A 21,326-nucleotide genomic window follows, 5' to 3' on the forward strand; every position below is an offset into this window, starting at 1 on the left:
CTGTCACGCTCAGGTTTGGACGCAATTACCAGAATTGAGGTAAATCTGAAACAGGTGTGTTTGGCAGGAACACGATGCATAAATAGGTACGTTTTGATACTTGAGAATGTAAGCAGATGAGATAGACTTGTATTGTTAACTTTTGAGTCTTTGTCTGACATAATCGTTAAAACAAAGATAGCTAGCAAGGTCAGGAACAAAGCAGGTAAGTAGCAAGGCAAGTAGTCTGTAGCATCAGATGAGGTCAGACCATGAATGATGGTGCGTTCAGGTCCTCCTAGCTGGGACGTTCGTACTTACGAGGTGGGAATCGTGTTTACGACGGCAGGTCAAGTCACTTTCGTCAGAGTAGGATGGCGGTATACTTTCTCTTAATTAATTACACAAAAATACAGCAAGTGTTCTTAAACTCTAGTTCTAGAAAATGAAGAACAAAGAAATGTTTATCGGGTGTGCTTTGCTTTATGTTTTTAATTAATTTATGAAGCCACTGCAAACTTTATCGTTACATATTACATTGTTATATTATAATGGCATCATATTCTGTGCAGGCAATTAGCTTACTTTGCTGTAAATAGAAAAGCCTGATAATTTACCTTTAAGTTTTGTTGTATTCCGGCATGCTTCTCACTGACACGCCCCCAACTCATAAAGATCGGGGGCTTAAAGAAAATCCCGAGCTTCCCACTCGTATTTACGACATTGTGGTGGCATTCATGTGCGTTCAACTCGTAAATACGATCTTTGCGAGATGACTTGAACGTACCATGAAAGAGTGTGTGTGCTCTATATAGTGCTGGTGATGAAGGCTAGATGAGTTCCAGGTGTGCATGGTTAGGTGCCAGGGAGAATGATGGGAAATGCAGTCTGTGGCATTACTCTCCCCTCCTGTACGGCAGCTCCCGACATGGTGACAGAACAGTCTAATGGGGAGTGGAGGGAGGGAGGGAGGAGATGAAGGAGTGAGGGGCCATAGTGGGATCCAGAGCAGTGCCAAGACGAAGGCCCACAGTGGAACCGATGGAGGGAAGAGCCAAGGTGGAGCCAGGATCCTGCCCGACTGAGGTGGAGACCCACACGGAGCAGAGGAGCCAAAGATCCAGGGTGACACTGACGGACTAGAGGGCCAAGGCGTAAACGCAGGCTCGTGGAAATGGGGCTCAGCAGGCCGGGGACGAGACAGAGGGAGTGAGGACAGGGAGAGCCCAGTGGAGCCATAGGGGTGGAAAAATGAATGTGAACCCGGAGGACCAGAAGTCTATGGCTTGGAGCTGGGCTTGACCAGCGACGGCTTGGAGCTGGGCAAAGCCAATGGCAACAAAGACGACTTGACAAGCAACAAGACTTGAATGTAGGAGGGAATCAAGGAGTTCACATGAGGTACAAACTTCAGGGCCACGAAGATAAGTGACTAAACTCCATGATGTCAAACTCCACCAGCACTCCCTCATAGACCTGGTTAGACTTGGCAGGCTTTGGTTCTGCGGTGGGCTCTGGCTTGTGGCTGATGCTCATGGTGAGTGCAGGTGAACACTGGTTCAGGCTTGAGCTCCAGAACAGACATAGGGGCCTGCTCACATACCTGGACAGACTCGGAAGGCTCTGGGTCAGTGGTGGGCTTGTAGTTCTTTGCGGGCTTTGGCACTGGCTCTGGGTTTGTGGTGGGCATGAGGAATGAGGAAAAACTAGGGAGGAGCTCAGAATCAGGTGGGGTCGCTGGAACATGGATAACTGCTGACTGGATGGTGGGAGTGGAAGGGAGTGACTGAGTGGTGAGGTCCTCATCTTCAATATCTCCAACTATGAATGGCAAGCCAATCAGCCACAGCGCATAGTGTGCAGGTGGTTGCTCCTGCTTGCAGTCGTCGAAACATGTGGTCATCCAGCTCACTCCAGAAACAGGTCTTCAGAGATCAAGGAACTCCTCCACGAAGTCTCCTCTTCCAGGTGATGGCCATCTTGTGAAAGGGAGAGGAGAAGATCTTCAGGTGAGTGATTGGAAAATCCTGCTGTGCTTATCTTGTTTGGTCTGACCTTCTGTCACGCTCAGGCTTGGACACAATGACCAGAATTGAGGTAAAACTCAAACAGGTAGGTTTATTTGCAGATATGGCAGGAACACAACAGGTAAGTGATGATACTTAAGATCGTTAGCAGATGAGATAGACTTATATTGTTAAGTTTAAGTATTTAAACGCCAGATTCAAGAAATATGATGCTAATTCAGTTACGAGAAAGAAAACATCACATGCAAAATTAATCCTATTTAGAAAGGTCTGATGCATCAGGCACGGTCAGACCATGACTGAGGGAGTGTTTGTGCTCTATATAGTATTGCTGGTGAAGAGGGCTAGATGAGTTATAGGTGTGTGGTTAGGTGCCAGGGAGGATGATGGGAAATGCAGTCCGTGACAACTACACTTTTTACAACACAGTTGTAAAGGCAGCTTCTATTTGCACTAAATGTACAAAATGTTAGATGTTATTTACACTGACTGTAAGTAGACACTGTTTGCGTCACATAAATAGCAACAAATAGCACCTTGTTACTGCAAGTGCAAAAATAGTGATAGATGCAATACTAAAATAAAATAGTAAAATACTTGAACAATGAAGAGCATAGTCAGAAACCTGCCTTTTAGTTTATTGAAACTTTTTTTTACATTTTTGGGAGCCTACATGTTATTGTAAAGTTACACCAATTGAAGGAAGTTTAAGTGTAATCAATTAATTGCTTGATAGTATAACATTAATACAATTCAAAGTTAAAGGGTTTTGGTTTCAGCCAAGAATTTTCATTTTGGTGCATCACTAATTCGGTCTGCTTACATTCATCCAAAAGTTTTGTGGGAAGAAGGAAATGTAAACAAAGTTCCAGTGAATAATTCCCCTGAGGCACGGAAATGTGACATTTTGTCGGTGAACAGTGTGTAGTGTGAAAAATGAGGCTAGGTTTATTCTCTCTCTACAATGCAGGGAAAACAGACATTAATGTCTGGAGGGATTTAGATAATGATAGTCATTGAACATCATCTGCACGTGATCATTTATCTCTTTCAAGGGAGATGCTGAGACGTGTTTAGAGGGTTTGACTGCACAAGGGTCAGCGTGACACAATAACCTACAGAGAGGCGGTCATGATGTCTGAGGATCTCACTTTTCTTCCCTGTTCTCTCTCTCTCTCTCTCTCTAATTTGTTCCAACTGGGAAGTCTGACCATATTAAGAATGTTGTCAGACACAGGCATAGGCAAGCAAGCTTGACAAATCACACATTACATCATCACACCCTGCCTTCCAGCGCAAATGTGTGCGTAAACAATGTGCTGGCAGTAGTTGGAATCTGAATCTGAAAATTGCAGATTTAGGTAACGCTTTACAGTATAGTTCTATCAGTTAACTTCAGTTAAGTATATTTGTTAGCATGAACTAATAATAGAAAATTCTTGAAAAGCATTTAGGCTATTAATCTTACAAGTTGCTGCGTGACTTGTGCCAGGGCTAGCATCGCTAATCACAGCTTACATGAACTTTTACTAGCAGTGATTTTAAATGGATTTCTCCAAAAAGCATGCCAAACTTTACCTGTCGAGTAGAAACTTCGCGACTGAGGCATCAGTGGGAGGCCCAACCTGTGCTTTTAGCGCACGCCAGCGTGTGAAATATTCTCCCAAAAACACTCTGGTCTTGTTTCTTTCTTCAGAGGCCTTTCTCTTCTTGTCATACAATTCGTAGACACTTTTTCTCTTGCGACCCTCAGACATTTTGAAAAAACCCGGTGAGAACGGCGAGCTTCAATGAATGGCTGAAACCGTAGCTCACCACACATATACACCTGAAAGTGCGCATGCGCAGAAAGAGAAAACTACCTAGGGACGAGCACGTACGACGGCCTTACGTAAACATATCACCAGAATGATTGACAACTAGGAGGACCAATAGTCTTGATGATCCACCCGGAAAAAGAAAATCCTCCACTATACCTTTAACATGAACTAACCATGAAAAGTTGTATTTTTATGAACTACCATTAACAAAGATTAGTAACAAATGTATTAATTTGTTAATACATTAATATGTTAAAATGTTTCTACTTACGTTGTGATATAGTGTGAGTCTTTGTGAGTGCGTTACATTCTCTTCATAACTGGCTTACTTGATTCATGATGTCTTTAAAAGGTAAACCTATTCTAAGTAAACTCTGAATCAGAGCCAAAGAATCCCTCATCAATTATCGCTCAGTACTTCCCTGCCAATTCGTTCTCACTTTCTTTCTTATTCAAAAGTTGTGTCTGAATGACGACTTATACCCACAAATCCACTTATAGGCACATGACAGTGCAAAGTCGCACAATTGAACGCTGAGACGCACTTACCCTTTTCCTCTCCACAAATACAGCCATATAAGGTAAGCTGTGTTTGTGGAGGTAAGAGAGACAAGGAGAGCGAGAGAGAGAGAAAGAGAGATCTGCTCTCACAGAGATCTAAACAACCCTCCATCATGAAAATCTCTGTGCATAGATTATTTCAGCCACGCCTTGAACAACCCTAAAATCATGATGCTGTGTAAAGACTGTATAAACATTTTGACCGGTAGCTGTAATTTTTCCCTTTCGGTGGACTGGCCGATAACATGTTACATCACTTGTTTGCTCTAAAATAAAGAATGATGATCCCCTGCAGAGTGAGGATTGGTGGGCCTTCAGAGTTGCTGTGAGGAAAGAGGTCTGATGTTTGCTGAACAGAAGAGGAATGTGCTTTTGCACACTCACTTACTCAATGGCATGAGTCAAGTAAACCTCATCTGGACATACTGTGGATGCATGCTTACAGTAAGCACTGATATTCTTGAAAATGGCTTGTAAAGTATTGGTGTTTAATCCTGACATCAGTAAGCTTATAAGAAGAACCTGGGGAGGCTTTCAAGGCACATTTAATCTCATATTATGATCTAGAATAAACTGTGAGTAATTAATTAAACCATAATAAAATTAAAACAAATCATAACTAAAATTCTAAAATCAAAATGAAACACTTAGGCTACTAAAAAAGCCCAAATATTTTATTTGTTTGTAAACCAACATCAGAGAACCACAAACATAGAAATGTGATTTGTAGAAATTATTTAAATATTTAAAATTTAAAATCTAAGTAAATATTTTAGGTCAAAGGCCAAACAATTTGGGAAGGAGAACAAATTAAAGTAAGCTTTACTTATTTATAAAATTAAGTTCATTTTAATAGTTAGTGAATATTTGATTATTACTATGCTTATTTCTGAGTAGAAATTAAATAAGAACTTATTTAATCAAGCAATATCACACAAATTACAATACAGTTAAATGTATATTTCAAATATAAAAATGAATACCTAAATAGGAACATAGTATACTTAAAGTTCAAAAAAGAATATATAAATAGTAAACTATAAGTATGATGTTAAGCTCACTTAAAGAAAATGTAGAAGTATACTTGAAGTATGAATCTACTAGTAGTTTACTGAGAGTATACTTCAAAGCGTACTTTTGTAAACTAAAAAATGTGCTACAAATATTTAGTACACTATCAGTATAGCTATAAGTTCACTAAAAAAAAAAAGTATAGTTGTAAACTAGTTCTGTACTCAAAGTTTACTTCTGTGACACTTCAAGTTTACTTTAAATTATACTTTTATGCTCAAAAAAGTGGGACAATTTAGTTCTAACTAAATGCAACTTTCAGATACCATATTTATTCTTTTAGCTCAACTGTCACAGAATGGAAAGCACAGGATTGTTGAACTCTCCTTCATCATCATCTGGACCTCACCGTGACAACTGTGGGATATCAAAGGCAGTGAAGGATACATCTTTTTACAAAATCGACCAGGTGAAGGTATCTCAGGAGACAGGAAGTGAAGCTAACATTGGTTTCGGACGTGCCTCGATACCTTTCTACCTTGGAATGCATCCTCCGAAAGCAGCATTTTTAAGCTTTTGAAAGCGGACAGACATTTTGTTCCAAATGAACCGGTTTGATTGAAACAAATCGGTTGAGTGAATGATTCACTCAAAAAGACAGACATTTTGTTTTGTTCCTCCAAGTGTATTTGAACAAGTTGATTGAATTAATGATTCAATGAATCACTCATAAATGCAGTCACTTGTCGCCACCTACTTATCTAAGGTGCAGAAAGAGTGGACGATTGGGGTTTAGGTGCTTTGCTCAAGGGCACCTCAGTTGTAGGTATTGAGGGTGGAAGAGTTCATTCCCTCCCCCCACTTTCTCCTGCCACTATTGAGATTTGAACCCATGATCTTCAGATTACAAGTCTGACTCTCTAACCGTTGGGCCACAAGTGACCTCAGAATGTCTTAGTCCCACCCAAAAAAGATGATTAGGTATATAATCAATCATTTAATTATTAATTATAAGTTTGAATAAATGTTTTAATCATTTCTACGCCCCTGGTATAGAAATGAATTGTGTAGAGAATTTAACTTCTACATTCAAGTAAACTGCTGGGCCCTGCAAAGCTAATGTCAGAGCCTCAAGACCCCTATCCATATCCACCGCTTCTTCTCATCATGCCTAACTACACATCCAAACCCCAGAGGAATAACAAAAATATCCTTCCTGTGCTGCTTCACTTGTACACACGCTTCCCTAATCAGAAACAGCATCAACACAACATCAACTGCATATAAGTACATGGACCAAAGTAAATGCCAGAATCTTTGTTAATGCTTGCGCATTTGCACCAGCTATTATTTGAGAATGGTATGTCCTAAAAAAGTGAGAGAAAGGGAGTGAAAAAAAAAAAGAACAAGCAAAAAAAAAAAAAAAAAAAAAAAGAGGGGGTTAGAGAGAGTGTGTGTTTTCAGCAACCTTATCCTTATTTGGGAGGAGGAATGTGGAGGAGGTCGAGAACATAGCTGCTATCTCTCGCTGTCTACTTTTTTTGAGTAGGCTATATGAGCAACTTCTTAATTAAAAAAATAATAAAATAAAAAATAAGTAAATAAAAATAAGTTTTTAAAAATATATTTTTATTTTATAGTTGTATATTTTATTTTATTGTCCACAAGACATGATCTGAGAAGATCTGAAATCTGAATTAGTAACTAATAGGCTGTATATGCATATCAATTTACATAATCTCATCTAATAACATAACCTCTTATAGAACACACGCATGTGCACACACATTATCACACTGCAATGAAGCTGCATAAAACAGTGACACCCTTTTTATACCTGCATCTGGACTGAATAACCAAAGCAGATGTTTGAGGCAGATAAATAATGACGTCACTTTTGAGTGGAAGATGGCAGTGCTGGCAGTGTTTGTTTATCTGGTTCACCACATGTGGACCTCAGACTGTCTACACCCCCCCCAACAGACTCCGCTCATGTGTGTTTGAGAGCCTATGAGAGTGAGAAACTGCAATTTAGAAATTAGACAAGAATCCTTTAGAATCCTGTAACTCATCATTTGGATTCCAAAGCAGGAGGATGATGTGTTAAACAACTGACAGATATCAATCTATCCGTGCATCATTGAGTGTCCTTGCTAAACAATAAAGCTGCTTTATAAAGTGAACATTGACTGCAAGACAGAGCAGAATAGACATGCCTGTTACGTGTCAAATCATTGTGCAATGAGCAGTAACACTTGGCTCAGCTGTCTAAATTTCACAATTTCAATTCCAAACACCAAGAACCAGGTTACAATGGAGAGCAATGTGTGTTCTTATACTGCGCTGTCTTTTTTTTTTTTGGTGTTTAGATTGTTCTTTTTTCGTTTAAGGTTTTAACCACCCATGACACAATCACTCGCCTCTTAACACACACATTTACACAACTGCAAATCACAATATACATGTACATAAATGTATACTTTATATTTTGTATATTGTCCCTCTGTAAAGGACGTTTCTTCTGTTATGTGCACTTTTACATCCCAATATTTTATCTTAAAATATTTTATTTTTATTTTTTGTAATTGTTTTACCCTTGTCCCAGACTTTTAAATTTAATCTATAAGAGACAATCTGTCTATTAACAACATTATTTATTATATTTTACAACTATGATATGATGTCTATAATTAGCTTTCCATTACAACCAACAAGTATGACACTAAGTATGACACTACTTTTATCAAAAGTTAGTGTACTTAGTTACCATGTGGACAACAGTGTCAGGGAAGAGCTGAGATGAAATATTAAAAAAATCAATATAAAAAATAAAAAAAAGTTCCTGTGATGCAAAGCTGAATTTTCAGCTCCAGTCTTCAGTGTCACATGATCCTTCAGAAATCATTCTGATATGAGATATGATGATTTGCTGAAACATTTCTGATTATCATCAAATTTGAAAACAGTTGTGCTGCTAATATTTTTGTGGAAACTGTGATTTATTTGAAACAGAAATATTTTGTAACATTAATAAATATACATATTTACTGTTACTTTTAATCGATTTGATTCATCTTTGATGAATAAAGTATTCATTTCTAAAAAAAAAAAAAAAAAAAAAAATGCTGGTAGGCAAATCAGTCAAACTAGTGAGAATGTGAAACATCCAAAAGGGACAAAAAGAGCCCATAATTGAAGAAACCCCCAAAATTATTGTTTTTTTTTTTGTTTTTTTTTTTTTACTGTCTTTTGTGTTGTTTATTTTAAGCACAGCATGGTTAATTATAGAAGTTTTTCCCTGCCATCCCAGTTGAACAAAAAAACATGACACTTGAAGACAGGGCCCCTTCTTACCCCGTTGTGACATGTGCTTTTAACTGACCCGGGATGACATCGCATGATCTCATGACTATGGTAGTTGACATGTCAGCACAGGTTTACCCCGAGCAGCCCCCGCTCCACACATCAGTAACCTGGAAACGGGAATGCAGGGAATTCTTCTGTTTTTGGTGATTTCTACAGAATGGCAGACGGAAAACTTATGATGTGTCATACCGTAGCTGCGGGCTTTTCTGACTTTTGTTATTTATAAACTTGTGGTCATCACCCTAGTAACGGATATATTTTCACTTCCTGTTTAAGGTGATGCTATGGTGTGGTATGCCAGCTCATCAAATTTATCTTTCTATTTGTCTTTCTAAGGAAATGGAAAAGTCTAGAATAAGTTTTGAAAAAAATAATAATAATTGCTTTAGTTTTAACTAGTGCCTTCAAATCGATTAATCATGATTAATCGCATCTAAAATTAAAGTTTGTATATGAAGAGTTCAGATGCAAAAGCCTCTAAGTGCCATCTGAAATTCTCTTCTAGAATGATCATTTTTATCAAGCTCGTATATTTAAGTTCAGTAATTTCACTTAAATGACAATTAATAGGTAATTTTCATTGCCATTTAAGTGAAATTACTGAACTTAAATATATGAGCTTGATAAAAATGATCATTCTAGAAGAGAATTTCAGATGGCACTTAGAGACTTTTGCATCTGAACTCTTCATATATATATAGCCTATATGTGTGTGTGTGTGTGTGTGTGTGTGTGTGTAAGAGTGTGTTTGTGTATGTGTACATATACACACACACATTATATATTTACATAGTTTTATATTAGATGGGATTAATTTGACAGCACTAGTCTTAGCATATGACATTTTGATTATTTGTCTCTTTTGTTTTTCATAATTAAAAGGATTATATTATTATAATAACGATAAATATTGAAATAAAATAATATATAGACTATTAAAATTGATGCTAATAATTATACTAATAAAAAGTTGTTTTATTTTAAATTAAGTGGATCACTGCATGGGGGGGGGGGGGGCATGTTGAGATTAAAAAAAAAACATGACAAATGGTTATATGTTAAAACTTAAGAATTCAACTTTTTTTCTGTTTTTAAGACAGCTTTTTTATTATTATTTCTTTTTTTTAAAACTTATTTTATCTCACCAACCCCACTATTCCAGTAATGGCTGTCAGTGAATAGGAATTTTGCAATAGCATCGGTAACTAAACACTCTTTTTTGCGACACTACATTCATACCATGTTCCAAACATCGACCTGCACAATATAAACAAAATGACAGAGTATGTCTTTAAACTTCATTTCTTTGGATTGAGATAAAAAAACAAGCCATTCCCCTGAATCACTCATTGGGGAGATCATCACAGTAGCCATTCAGTCCCTGCAGGAATGAAGACTTTTCCACATAGCTAACATTAACTAAGAGATCATCAAATGATTAATCATGTCTTCAAATGGACACCAACAATGATATTTTAATTGATAAGGATAATCTAAGTGCACATAACAGAAGAAACGTCCTTTACAGAGGGACAATATACAAAATATATGGAAAGTATACATTTATGTACATGTATAATGTGATTTGCAGATGTGTAAATGTGTGTGTTAAGAGGCGAGTGATTATGTCATGGGTGGTTAAAGCCTTAAACGAAAAAAAAAAAAATCTAAACACCAAAAAAAAAAAAAAAAAAAAAAAAGACAGCGCAGTATAAGAACACACATTGCACATATTTTAACGATTTCTGCTGGCCAGGCTGGGAAAACAGCTGGCCAATCAGCTAAACCAGCTTAACACCAGCATGGTCTGTTTGGGGAACCAGACCAGTTTAAACCATCTAAGAGCAGTAAACCACATGAGTCAATGTTGTTTTACACAGGGGTAATGAGTAATCTCCGACCCAGCCCTTTTTCATGTAGTTCTCCCTTTCCTCAAATAGTTTTTAATTCCTCTTTAACTTCATGATCCACTCTCTTTTCTTCTTCATTTTCTTCTTCTTCTCACATTTCTCACACACATTTAACCATGCACATACATGCACATATACACAAGCAAGGTTGCATAAGAACCTGCGCATGCAGACTGTGCAAGACCTGTGCAAGGCCAAGACACAATGGCATGTGAAAACACATTCTCCTTGTAAGCAAAAGCTGATGCTGTGCATATGAGGCCATGCAACTCTTCTACACTGATGTGTGAAAACTTTGGGTGTGGTATCTGAAGACCCACACCTAGTTTGTGGTTCACTGAAAGGAAAGACCCCTTATAAAGAGTGAGTTTACCATCACTAAAGTCTCATATATATTGTATGCAAATGAAGAGAACCACAAGGGCAACTAAAAACACTGCAGCTATAGAAGAAAAAAACATTGCATTGAATATACACCAATGAGTAACAAAAAACATTCAGTTTTTGTCATGCTATATGTAAACCAAATTTGGTTTAAACAATAGATAAAATCATAAAAATAGATAGCAAACACTGTTAATTACTTTGTATATTCGAATCGTGATCCCATTAAATAGCTGTTTAGTCACGATGATAGTTCATTTGTAAGCCAAAGCAGAATTCAACATGGATTCCATTGAGAATTTCAGAGGGGTTTTTATAATAAAGATTTTCAATTTATGAGCGAAAAAATGTCTGTTGTTAACATTACTTGTTTTGTTACATAAATTACAAACCGTATAAAATTTGAGTTTTGAAACCGTTATGTGCACATTTCTAACATTAAGAACTGCAACAGTTGTCTGATTCATCAAGCATGTAGCTTACAAAAGGAGATCAATGGAAAATTCGTTAAGAGAACATCAATGAATAATTATCCCAAATTTATTCTTGAAATTTGATTTATTTAGCTAAAGCTATCTACCTATATGCCGTGCCTAATTAGAGATAAATTATTTTCGTATCTCCAGGCTGGTGTAGGAGTTGGCCAGTCTAGACTGACTTTGGAACAGAGTTATGAGATCAAATAAATGAGGAGGTAGATTTGACTTGGCCTGACCTGTGCACAGCCCCATCTAAGGTAAGAATGTGTGCTTGCCCCAGTTAGTTGAAGAACTCAGAGCGAGACCAGAGGAATATTTCAGATTGTTCACAGAGCTTTGGCCTCAGCTTCAGATAGAGTGGATGTTTCCTTAGATTATAAATTATCGTTGTTGCTTACATGATGGATGCTTTTGTGATCTACATCTGACCTGATGTTCTACATTTCCATCACATGTTAGAGCAGAAGGAGGATTTTTTGTAATGTCACACCATTTTTCACATTGAATATGAACAAACATTTGTGATTTCATGGGATCCAATGACCACCCGAGCATTTGGTCCTCGTTATCCACAGTTCAGAGATGTGAGGTCATTCCTCTCTAAAAAAAAAATTAGGAGTGTGCAGGAGGGATTTTTATCATTACCACATCCGAACTGGAGAAGCACAAAGCAACAGCGCTCCCTCGAGACAATGTGGAGCGAGCAACCATGCAGTTGATCCATTTGAAGGTGTTTGTCGCCCTCTTGTGTTTCAGATATGCTTTGCTGTGATAGATTCCAGAATTGTTCTAAAGTGAAATGCGTCCACATCAACAACAATCATACAATTAATTTCACAAAACGATTATTACACTAATAATTTTTTTTTTTTTTTTTTTTGCATAATTGTAACGTAAACATATCTTAGCCTACAAGCAAATGAACGGAACTTAGCAACAGTTAAGTTTCTACACGACACAGCACAGCACTAGTTGTGTTGTTTCCCAAACTACTTACCTTTTAAAAATTAGCATAATGTGTATGCCAGTATAGCCTACTACTTTCATAACATGGTAGGCTTTTGAAAGATTATATAGGGCTATTCATGTAGGCCTACTGCTGAATTTACAAGGAAAAACATCAGAAAAACCTGTAAATGTCATTGCATTTTTTGTTCTTGAATTGATTTCGTGTGCTGTTTGTTTTTTATACTCTTTTGGTTTGGAAAATGCCTTTCCCTGTCCTGTAGAGGCATTCACAAGCTTCACAGACAGGGCTGAATGATGATAGGGATGCATTTGAAGATTTGTGGGTAAATATCCACCTTTATGTAGCTCTCTTTTTGTTAAGTTTGTTGTAATAGTCAAAGTATAGCCTATCTATATATTATCGAATCGGGCATTCTTAAACAGTCGACAGAAAATAAGACTCACACAAGAGATGATTGCAGTAATGCTGTCAGGGGAAAATATATATTTATATTAAAATCTCCTTTATAGCTCGTGTACTAACCTCCTGGTACAACCTCATGGACTACAAATACCAGCTATATGAGGGAGCGCAGAACTACTTCCCAGTTGATGTAAGTGCACAGACAGGGACTAACTATAAGTTGTATTCTACACGCTTATATTAATATGCATTACTCGGTTGTTGTTGTGGTTTTTAAAAACTAGAATATAAACTATTTTTTAAGTATAGACAGTATAATGTGTCTCTAATATGTAACCGGAAGTAGTTTCTGGCGGTGCATTATGACGCAGCGGAAGATCAGTTTTCTTCCTTTCCACCATTAGGTGAGTGCGTGGTGAGAGCGCGCTGCGTCGCTCTCTGTAGAAATTTGACAAAAACACATTGTTTATTCACTTATAAATAAAACTATTTATCTTTAAAACTATTGTTACTGTGTATATTACAGATCGCAACCATGGGCCGCCGTCCAGCCCGTTGGTAAGTTGTGAATTTAGTGTTTTAAGAATGGGCCGTACTGAAAATGGCAGGGCCCGCTAACCATGTGCAGCACACCGGCCTCTTTCAGCAGTTGACAGTACACTGACACGGGCTACTTTCTGCTGTTAACACGAATGTGCTTTAAAAACAAGTTTGTCTTATATTTAAAATGCTTGATATACATTATTGGTTAGTTGAAACGCATCATCATTGAATGTGAAACTTACAAATACGCGCTAAATACTAGTCTGTTGACATTTAACGGTAGCTATGTGCGGCATTTGTTGTTGAATTTACAATCTACGAATGTGACAGGATGTTTTGCTTTTTATATATATATAACGTTTTTGTACTTGCATTAAGTATGTGCTATGGTGATTAAGCATACCAGAGTTGCTAATTGTCAATTATCTGTTGCAGCTACAGATACTGTAAGAACAAGCCTTACCCCAAATCCCGCTTCTGTCGAGGTGTCCCTGGTAAGTTATGGAAGACAATATCTGAATAATTTTAATGCCATTTTCTGGGCCTGAAAAATTCTTAAGTCATGGAAGTTTCTGTAATGAATATACTTTGTCTAAGTTAGCTGATTAAAGTTTAGCTCCTAATTCTTTTGCTAATTATTGCTTTTGTGTAAGATTAAACTAACACTCAATACATAATGACAGTTTGGAATGGTTCAAACGTTAATTTGAAGTTTAGTAGTATATTCATCTGCTTTTAAAAATCCTTATAGTATAAATATTATGTAAAATTAGAATTTGTTAGTCCAAAATTGTAGGAATCCTGAATTTAGGACAATAACTATTAATCAATTTGATTACATCAAATATGAACAATCATATATTTCAAGATTTGTTCTGATTAAGCATGTCGTCCTCAAACTCAGATCCTAAGATCAGGATCTTCGACTTGGGCAGGAAAAAGGCCAAGGTGGATGAGTTCCCCATGTGCGGTCACATGGTATCTGATGAGTATGAGCAGCTGTCCAGTGAAGGTGAGGCGTCTTCTATGATACTGTTGTTCATATCTTATAAGATTCGCCCATTTCATAGAGCACTTTTTGATACATAGTCTTAATTTCTTTAATTTGCAATTTGTTGTCTAGCTCTTGAGGCTGCCCGTATCTGCGCCAACAAGTACATGGTGAAGACCTGCGGTAAAGATGGTTTCCACATCCGTGTGCGCCTGCACCCTTTCCATGTCATCCGCATCAACAAAATGTTGTCCTGTGCTGGAGCTGATAGGTGAGTGTGTGTGTGTGGACTCTTACCTGCAGCTTATTAAGCCGACTAGACAGGTTGTTTGTACTTGTGTGGTGTGCAAAGGCTGCAGACAGTAATTCTGTGGATGTGTATGAGCCTAGCTGTGCAGTGCTGGGCCCTTTTAAGGGACCACAGAGACATAATATTGCTTATTTTTGATAGAATTTCTGTTTGGCCATTTTTGTGTAAATTAATCTTATTGTTCGTCTTCTCTTCAGGCTCCAGACTGGTATGCGTGGTGCTTTCGGTAAGCCCCAGGGCACAGTGGCCCGTGTGTGCATTGGCCAGGTGATCATGTCCGTGCGCACAAAGGCCTCAAACAAGGAGCATGTGATCGAGGCTCTGAGGAGAGCCAAGTTCAAGTTCCCTGGGCGTCAGAAGGTACTTAAAATTAAATTGAAGAATGTGTTGGTCGGTGGTTCTCAAATTTTCCCCACTCCCAAAACCTTTTTAAAAATCTGACGCTCCCTTAAGAAAACCCACCCCATCCCTGAATACTAGATCATTTGTCTAAAATTATAGAAAGTGAAGAGAGAATTTGAAAACCCTGCAATAGTTTCACTTCCTAATGCCACAAATGTAAGAATAATGGATCAGAACATAACTTGTGTAAATTGAAAAATGTAAATATTTCAGTGATGCTTTATATGAACAATATATCAGTGGCTGCATTGAGTGCTCTTGACGGCACCATGAGTCTTGTCCGTCTTCTCGCCAATTGTGCGTTCACAATACACCTTATGATGCTGTCCTCTGAAGTGTTTTTCTGTGGCGAGAAACTTCTATGTCAGGCTTGTTCAGTTGGTGCGAAGTCAATGGTCTGAAGATGAGAAATGCAGTGGAGTTGGCGTTCTGTGCTGCTTTATACAGGCAAGAGCGCCAACCGCTGTTTACGCACTTGAACGTCTGAACTGACTCTTACCTGCAGCTTATTAAGCCGACTAGACAAGTTGTCTGTACTTGTGTGGTGTGCAAAGGCTGCAGACAGTAATTCTGTGGATGTGTATGAGCCTAGCTGTGCAGTGCTGGGCCCTTTTAAGGGACCACAGAGACATAATATTGCTTATTTTTGATAGAATTTCCTTTTGACCATTTCTGAGTGAATTCATCCTTATGTTCATCCCCGCCTCCCCCCTTTGAGAACCACTGGTCTAGGTGTTAATTGTGTAAAAGTGGTCTGCTGACTGTCTATATTCTCCTTCCTCTTAGATTCACATCTCCAAGAAGTATGGCTTCACAAAGTTCAACGCCACTGACTTTGATGACATGCTGGCGGAGAAGCGTCTGATCCCCGACGGCTGTGGGGTGAAATACATCCCCAGCCATGGACCCCTGAGCCGCTGGAAGGCCCTGCACGCCAACTAAGCACCACACGTCATTGCATCTGTGTGAACCAAGGCTCTATTGACCACAAATAAAGTCCATTCTTTGATTTACAAAGTTCTTTTGTTTTGTTTTTTTCTGGCTTGCATTTGACCTTAGTAGTTTAGTACATTTAGTGTAATTGTGTGGAACTATATACAAGAAATAACAAACATTTGTGGAAATACAGATACAGTTGGTTTTATTCAAAAGCCATTTCTTCAGGATTAACATCACAATATTTAAAGTTCTAGATTCTCTTGATGGGAATTTGGTGTTTGGCTGTCTAACTTTGTGTCATTGTTTTAAGTTTTATCGGACCATAACTTTAAGCCAGCTGATTTCTGGGTTTGTCACAATGTACTTGCTATAGTAATTTATGCATAATTATGAACAACTAATCCTAAACCAAAATGTAACAAGTACATGTTAATATTACTACACATTAAAAGGTGTAACCTAAGAAAATGTCTAATGAAAACCAACTACTTAATGTGAAACAAGTGAACAGAAAACAACTCATTCATATAGCTGCATATTTGTCAATTTATTACAAAAATAAAATCCTCTCCAAAAATGAAAATATTTAACTTACATGAATAAATGAAAAATTAATTTATAATGTCAAAAACAAAAGACAAGAAGAATATACAACCTGAGCCAGTCCTCCATGATTATCAATTTCTAGAAACTAAAAAAAAATTAAATCACGTCCACTAATCAGCAACACATTTTGAAGATGCAGTTGTGGCTCTGTATGAGCTCAAGTACCATAGCAGCTGTGTAACAGCAAAGTAAAGTCTTCACTTCATTTAGGTGAATTGAATAGTCCACTCGTGGTGGATTTGTGTTCATATGATCATCTGCAGTAAGACATTCAGCACAAACACTGTAGGCAAAAGACATGATGCTCCGTTGCTTCTTGCGAAAACCCCTGATTTCTGAGTCTTGAGGACCACCTCGATGGGGTAGTGATCGCTTACTTCCAAAGCCTATAAAAGACAATCCGAAGTTCAGTGACATGAAAATGCACAAAATAACGGTAAATGCTGAATTTGGCTTACCTGAGCCTCTGTAAGACGTAATTCCTTGGGAAAATTGAACGGCTGTGCTGAAAACGGTTCAATTGTTCTGAGAAATGGCTCTCCATGCACAACAATTCTGTAGATTGTAGCCATAAATATGAATCATTATGCCATGTCTACATGCAAATCATAAGCATTATATTATGCTAATATGAACATTTTGCTAGCATACCTGTCGTATGCACAGTCAGTCGACTGTTTCACCGTAGTGTCCACGTTATCCTGAATCAGCCAGATGAAAGACGGGTCAGATAAGAGCCTGATGTTCTTACGGTTCTTTTTAGCCACGTAACCACAAGCTGCATTGAAGTCCCCAAGGAACATCACATTCTGGCAAGATGACAAAAATGCAAGGTTTAAGACTTGATCTCAAGAAATGATGCTCTATATAATATAGGAAATCCATCATCACACCTCAATTTTCCATCGCTCTCTGACATCCACAAAGACATCGTAAAGTTCATCAATCTCTTTGGTGGCATTTGAAGGAGTAGTGTGCTGCGGAATCAAGACAAACTCCTTGGCCACTGTTAATAGAGACATTATCAGATTATGGTCAAAATCATCAAACTTCAGCTTACAATGATGTGTCTTAGAATAAATTCAGTGAGCAAGTTTTCTTTTTTTTAATTTGACCTGTTTTAGGGGCTTGAAAATGTACCACAAAGGGTTCTCTGGAGAAAGCATCAACATCCCCTTTCTGCGTATCTGGATACTGATACTGCTTTATCAGCTTTGCTGTGCTTTTCCTGTATGAGGGGGAAAAAATAAATGAGGAAGCTTATCTTGTAAGGCCTGAAAAAAAAAAAAAGGAAAAAAAAATGCAGCAAGATATACAGCAAGTAATGCAGCAAGATATACCTTACCTCTCATAAAGAAATATTTTATATTAACAACACCCTACCTTATCTAGGGATGCACCAATAATAATAAGCTAATAATTTGTTTTCGTTTTTATGGTTGATAACTAATAAGCATATTATTTATTAAATAAATAATAATAATAATTATTATTATTATTATAATATTCAAAATCTAATCTATTTAGTCTAATTAACAAAAAAATAAAACACCAAGTGCTAAAATCAATCATTTACATGCTACAAGTGAATTTAGGCATTACAACATAATGTACACTATAAAAAATATAGTGTATATTTATTTTGTGATTTGCTAAAGACGATATCATTAAATTATTAATGTTTTAAATAACTTCAACTGAGTGTTAGATGACAGCAAATCTAATTTAAACGCAAAAATATGGGGAATGAGCATACTGATAAACATTGTTAGGGTGACACATTTCAAGTAATGCGAGTTACGTAATCAGATTACTTTTTCAAGTAACTAATGAAGTAACACATTACTTTTAAATTTACAACAAAATACGTTTTTCCAAATAAGTTCCTTTGTTTTCCCATGTGTTGACTGACACCTCTCCTGTCCCCATGTCGAGAGAAATACGGAGTAAGTGCAGAGGCGCTGTATAAACATAATGGATATTGTAGTTTTAGGCTAAATGTGAGCAGACTGTGATGAAACTCAGCTTACTTGCACAAAAACAGATTCAGTATTCCACAAAATAAATAAAAACGGTGAAATGCAAACCTGCAACAATTGTTAAATGTTAAATTACACAAATATATGCATTTAATCTGACTTTATTAACTAATGTCTTTGCTGCTGAACTTCTGTGATCCAATTCAACCATAATAATAAGCAAACATTACTTTGAATAAAAACAAACAAGCAAGTCCAGCCCTTTCCATAAAAAGTAACACAGTTAGTTACTTTTTCTGGGAGTAACGCATTACTTTTAAAAGTAACTTTCCCCAACACTGCTGATAAATCAACACATCTCTAATATCAGCTGATAATAAACATTTTCCCAATATCATGTGCATCCTTAGCCTTTACATACTGTCCTAAAGTACAGAAGTGCTGAACACATACCTGTAAACAAAAACGTATTGCTCCTGATACGTTTGTGTTCTCCCGAGACGTTCACTTGCCACATAGTCATAATCATTACTACTAAGCCTGGAAACAAAACATAACGTAATAGCCTTTACGCACTTATCTCTTAAATCTGATTTGTAACACTTTGAGTTCATATTGCATATTGTCTACCTGTTGACTGCAGCAAGCAGGCGTGGGATGGCTTTATTTTTCTGATCTCTCACCTCCTGGAGTAAACATATGTCACAACGAGTTACAATCTGCAAGAAAGAACAAAACAGTACGCATTTAGACATGTTTTATATATTAAAAAAATAAGTGAAAAGCATTGTAGTATTCATCCTCTTACCCGTGATATAGAACTCATGATTATGGCATTGGCTGATTTTGAATCACCAAAACTCTGAACATTAAAGGCACAAATTCTGAAGCCATTGCAGGTCAGCGAGCCAGAGAGGATGATGAAGAAGGTGAAGAGGAACAGTCTGCCGGTCATCCTGCATGTGAAGAGTGAGAGAAAGACCCTTTGTAGATATAGCTTCACAATTCAATGGGAAAGAACAGCCTTCAAATGTCATATGAGTCGTTTGCAGGCAGACACTGCAGGAGTGTACAAACAAATAAAAATAATGTAGAAGCAGGACAATGGAGAATAAAAGACCTTAATTACTATTTCATTATCATATAATAATAGCTAAATAAACTCCTTTGAATGTACCGTTACAGACTTACAGTTATTGAGAAAAGTGATCCTGAAACTGATGAGTAATACTTCATCATATGATTGTGGTTTGTGGTATGGAAGTTCTCATTTATTAAAACTTTTTAGATCTTTTGAGGATCTTTTTTGGTCAAATATTAACTAATTTCCCCATTCCTATCCCAAAAAGGTCACTGATCTAAACTATCACAAGTAAAAACATACAGAGACAATGACAATTCATCAGGTTTGAGGCACAAAATCCCTTAAGATTTTCCATTGAAAGACTGATTAACAAACCTAATCATGTTCTGATCAAAGTTTTGACTGCTTTTCAGGATGAGACCTGCGACAGTTAACACCTAATGATAGACTGTGTCATTGATAAGGAAGTGTCTGCTTTAAGGTTAGCAACCTTTTGTGAAGTAAATAGCCTATGCTGTTGTTAGAAGTAATCCAGACTGCGGATAACAGGCTGAAACATGATCTGTGAGTGCTAGAAGTTTCTAACAGCTTACAACAGTTTTTTTTTTTTTTTTTTTCTCCAAAGACCTTTCCTATATTTGCCTAGTAGCCTACAACATGGTTGTAGCAACCACAGGTTCACAAACTGTGGCACAGTCGCATATTAATATACTCAAAAGCAGACTTCCTTACCTCATTTGAAATGTGCTGGGTTTCACTACAACAATGCGGGTCTCTCTTTTCTTTCCGTTTCGCAGAGCTGAAGACTTGTGTTATTATACTCAGGAAGACTGAGGACTGGACACACCCTCTGCTCTGCTATTTGTGGACAAAGGGAGGAGCTTTCCTTGCTAATGTACCAGGAGTGTGGGGCTTAGTTTACACACCCTGCAATTAAGATAAATACAATATATTTGCATACAAAACTAACGTAATTATTTGGTGTATAATCGTTTTACTCTTTTCTCGTCTTTCAGGTCTTTCCAGTTTAGGGCATTGCTTTTACTCAGTCCAATATGACAACATCACAGTTGCTTAAGTAAAGTTGCATTAGTGTCTGCAAACATAGCATAACGGTTTTAAATCAATGAGTATAAAGGTCTGTCAAATTCGAGATTGATTAAAAAGACAGAAACAAAAGAAATAAAAGAAATATTCCTTATGAAATATGTAGTTACTTGTGTGTAGTTACCTATTGTGTCAGATAAATATACATGCGCAATATTCAATATTGCACAGTATTCAGCGAACTCTTGCTTCACAAAAAGAAATAAAGCGCTGGCCCACACATAATACACACCCAGAATTCCTCAGAAAACATCATAGTAGCTGAGTTGCAATGCACAGATGCAGATATCCACAGATCTGGAATCCATTTTATTCAAACAGTTCCACACATACCCACCCCTCACATGTTTGTTTATGAAATATTTTGGATAATTTGATTATGCTTTCAGTTAGCAATATATGTGCCACCAGCTCCATTTAGTTCTAAAATCACTAAAATAACCAACAAAGACTATT

The 21,326-nt window shown here is 37.2% G+C and overlaps 2 protein-coding genes across 3 annotated transcripts; one reads left to right on the forward strand and one right to left on the reverse strand.

Annotated features, from left to right (window-relative positions):
* The first annotated feature begins 13,302 nt into the window (after positions 1-13,302).
* Positions 13,303-16,172, forward strand: rpl10 (ribosomal protein L10). Its single transcript, XM_084428381.1, has 6 exons — positions 13,303-13,467; positions 13,888-13,946; positions 14,357-14,464; positions 14,576-14,714; positions 14,951-15,113; positions 15,942-16,172. The coding sequence occupies exons 1-6, from the start codon at positions 13,445-13,447 to the stop codon at positions 16,095-16,097; spliced, it is 648 nt and encodes a 215-aa protein (XP_084284507.1). The 5' UTR covers positions 13,303-13,444; the 3' UTR covers positions 16,098-16,172.
* Positions 16,173-16,622: 450 nt separating this feature from the next.
* dnase1l1 (deoxyribonuclease I-like 1) lies at positions 16,623-20,595 on the reverse strand. Of its 2 annotated transcripts, none has more exons than XM_084428379.1 (9): positions 20,496-20,595; positions 19,488-19,635; positions 19,310-19,398; positions 19,133-19,219; positions 17,816-17,928; positions 17,594-17,706; positions 17,352-17,509; positions 17,159-17,255; positions 16,623-17,086 (listed from the first exon to the last, which is right to left on the reverse strand). In XM_084428379.1, exons 1-9 carry the CDS (start codon positions 20,498-20,500, stop codon positions 16,946-16,948), a joined length of 951 nt encoding a protein of 316 aa, XP_084284505.1. In that variant the 5' UTR covers positions 20,501-20,595; the 3' UTR covers positions 16,623-16,945. The 2 variants fall into 2 exon arrangements, with proteins under 2 accessions (XP_084284505.1, XP_084284506.1); XM_084428380.1 differs by having other exon boundaries at positions 19,488-19,738.
* Between the last annotated feature and the right edge of the window lie 731 nt (positions 20,596-21,326).

Source organism: Rutilus rutilus (assembly GCF_951802725.1).
Source record: "Rutilus rutilus genome assembly, chromosome: 13".
In the NCBI taxonomy this organism is placed as follows: domain Eukaryota; kingdom Metazoa; phylum Chordata; class Actinopteri; order Cypriniformes; family Leuciscidae; genus Rutilus; species Rutilus rutilus.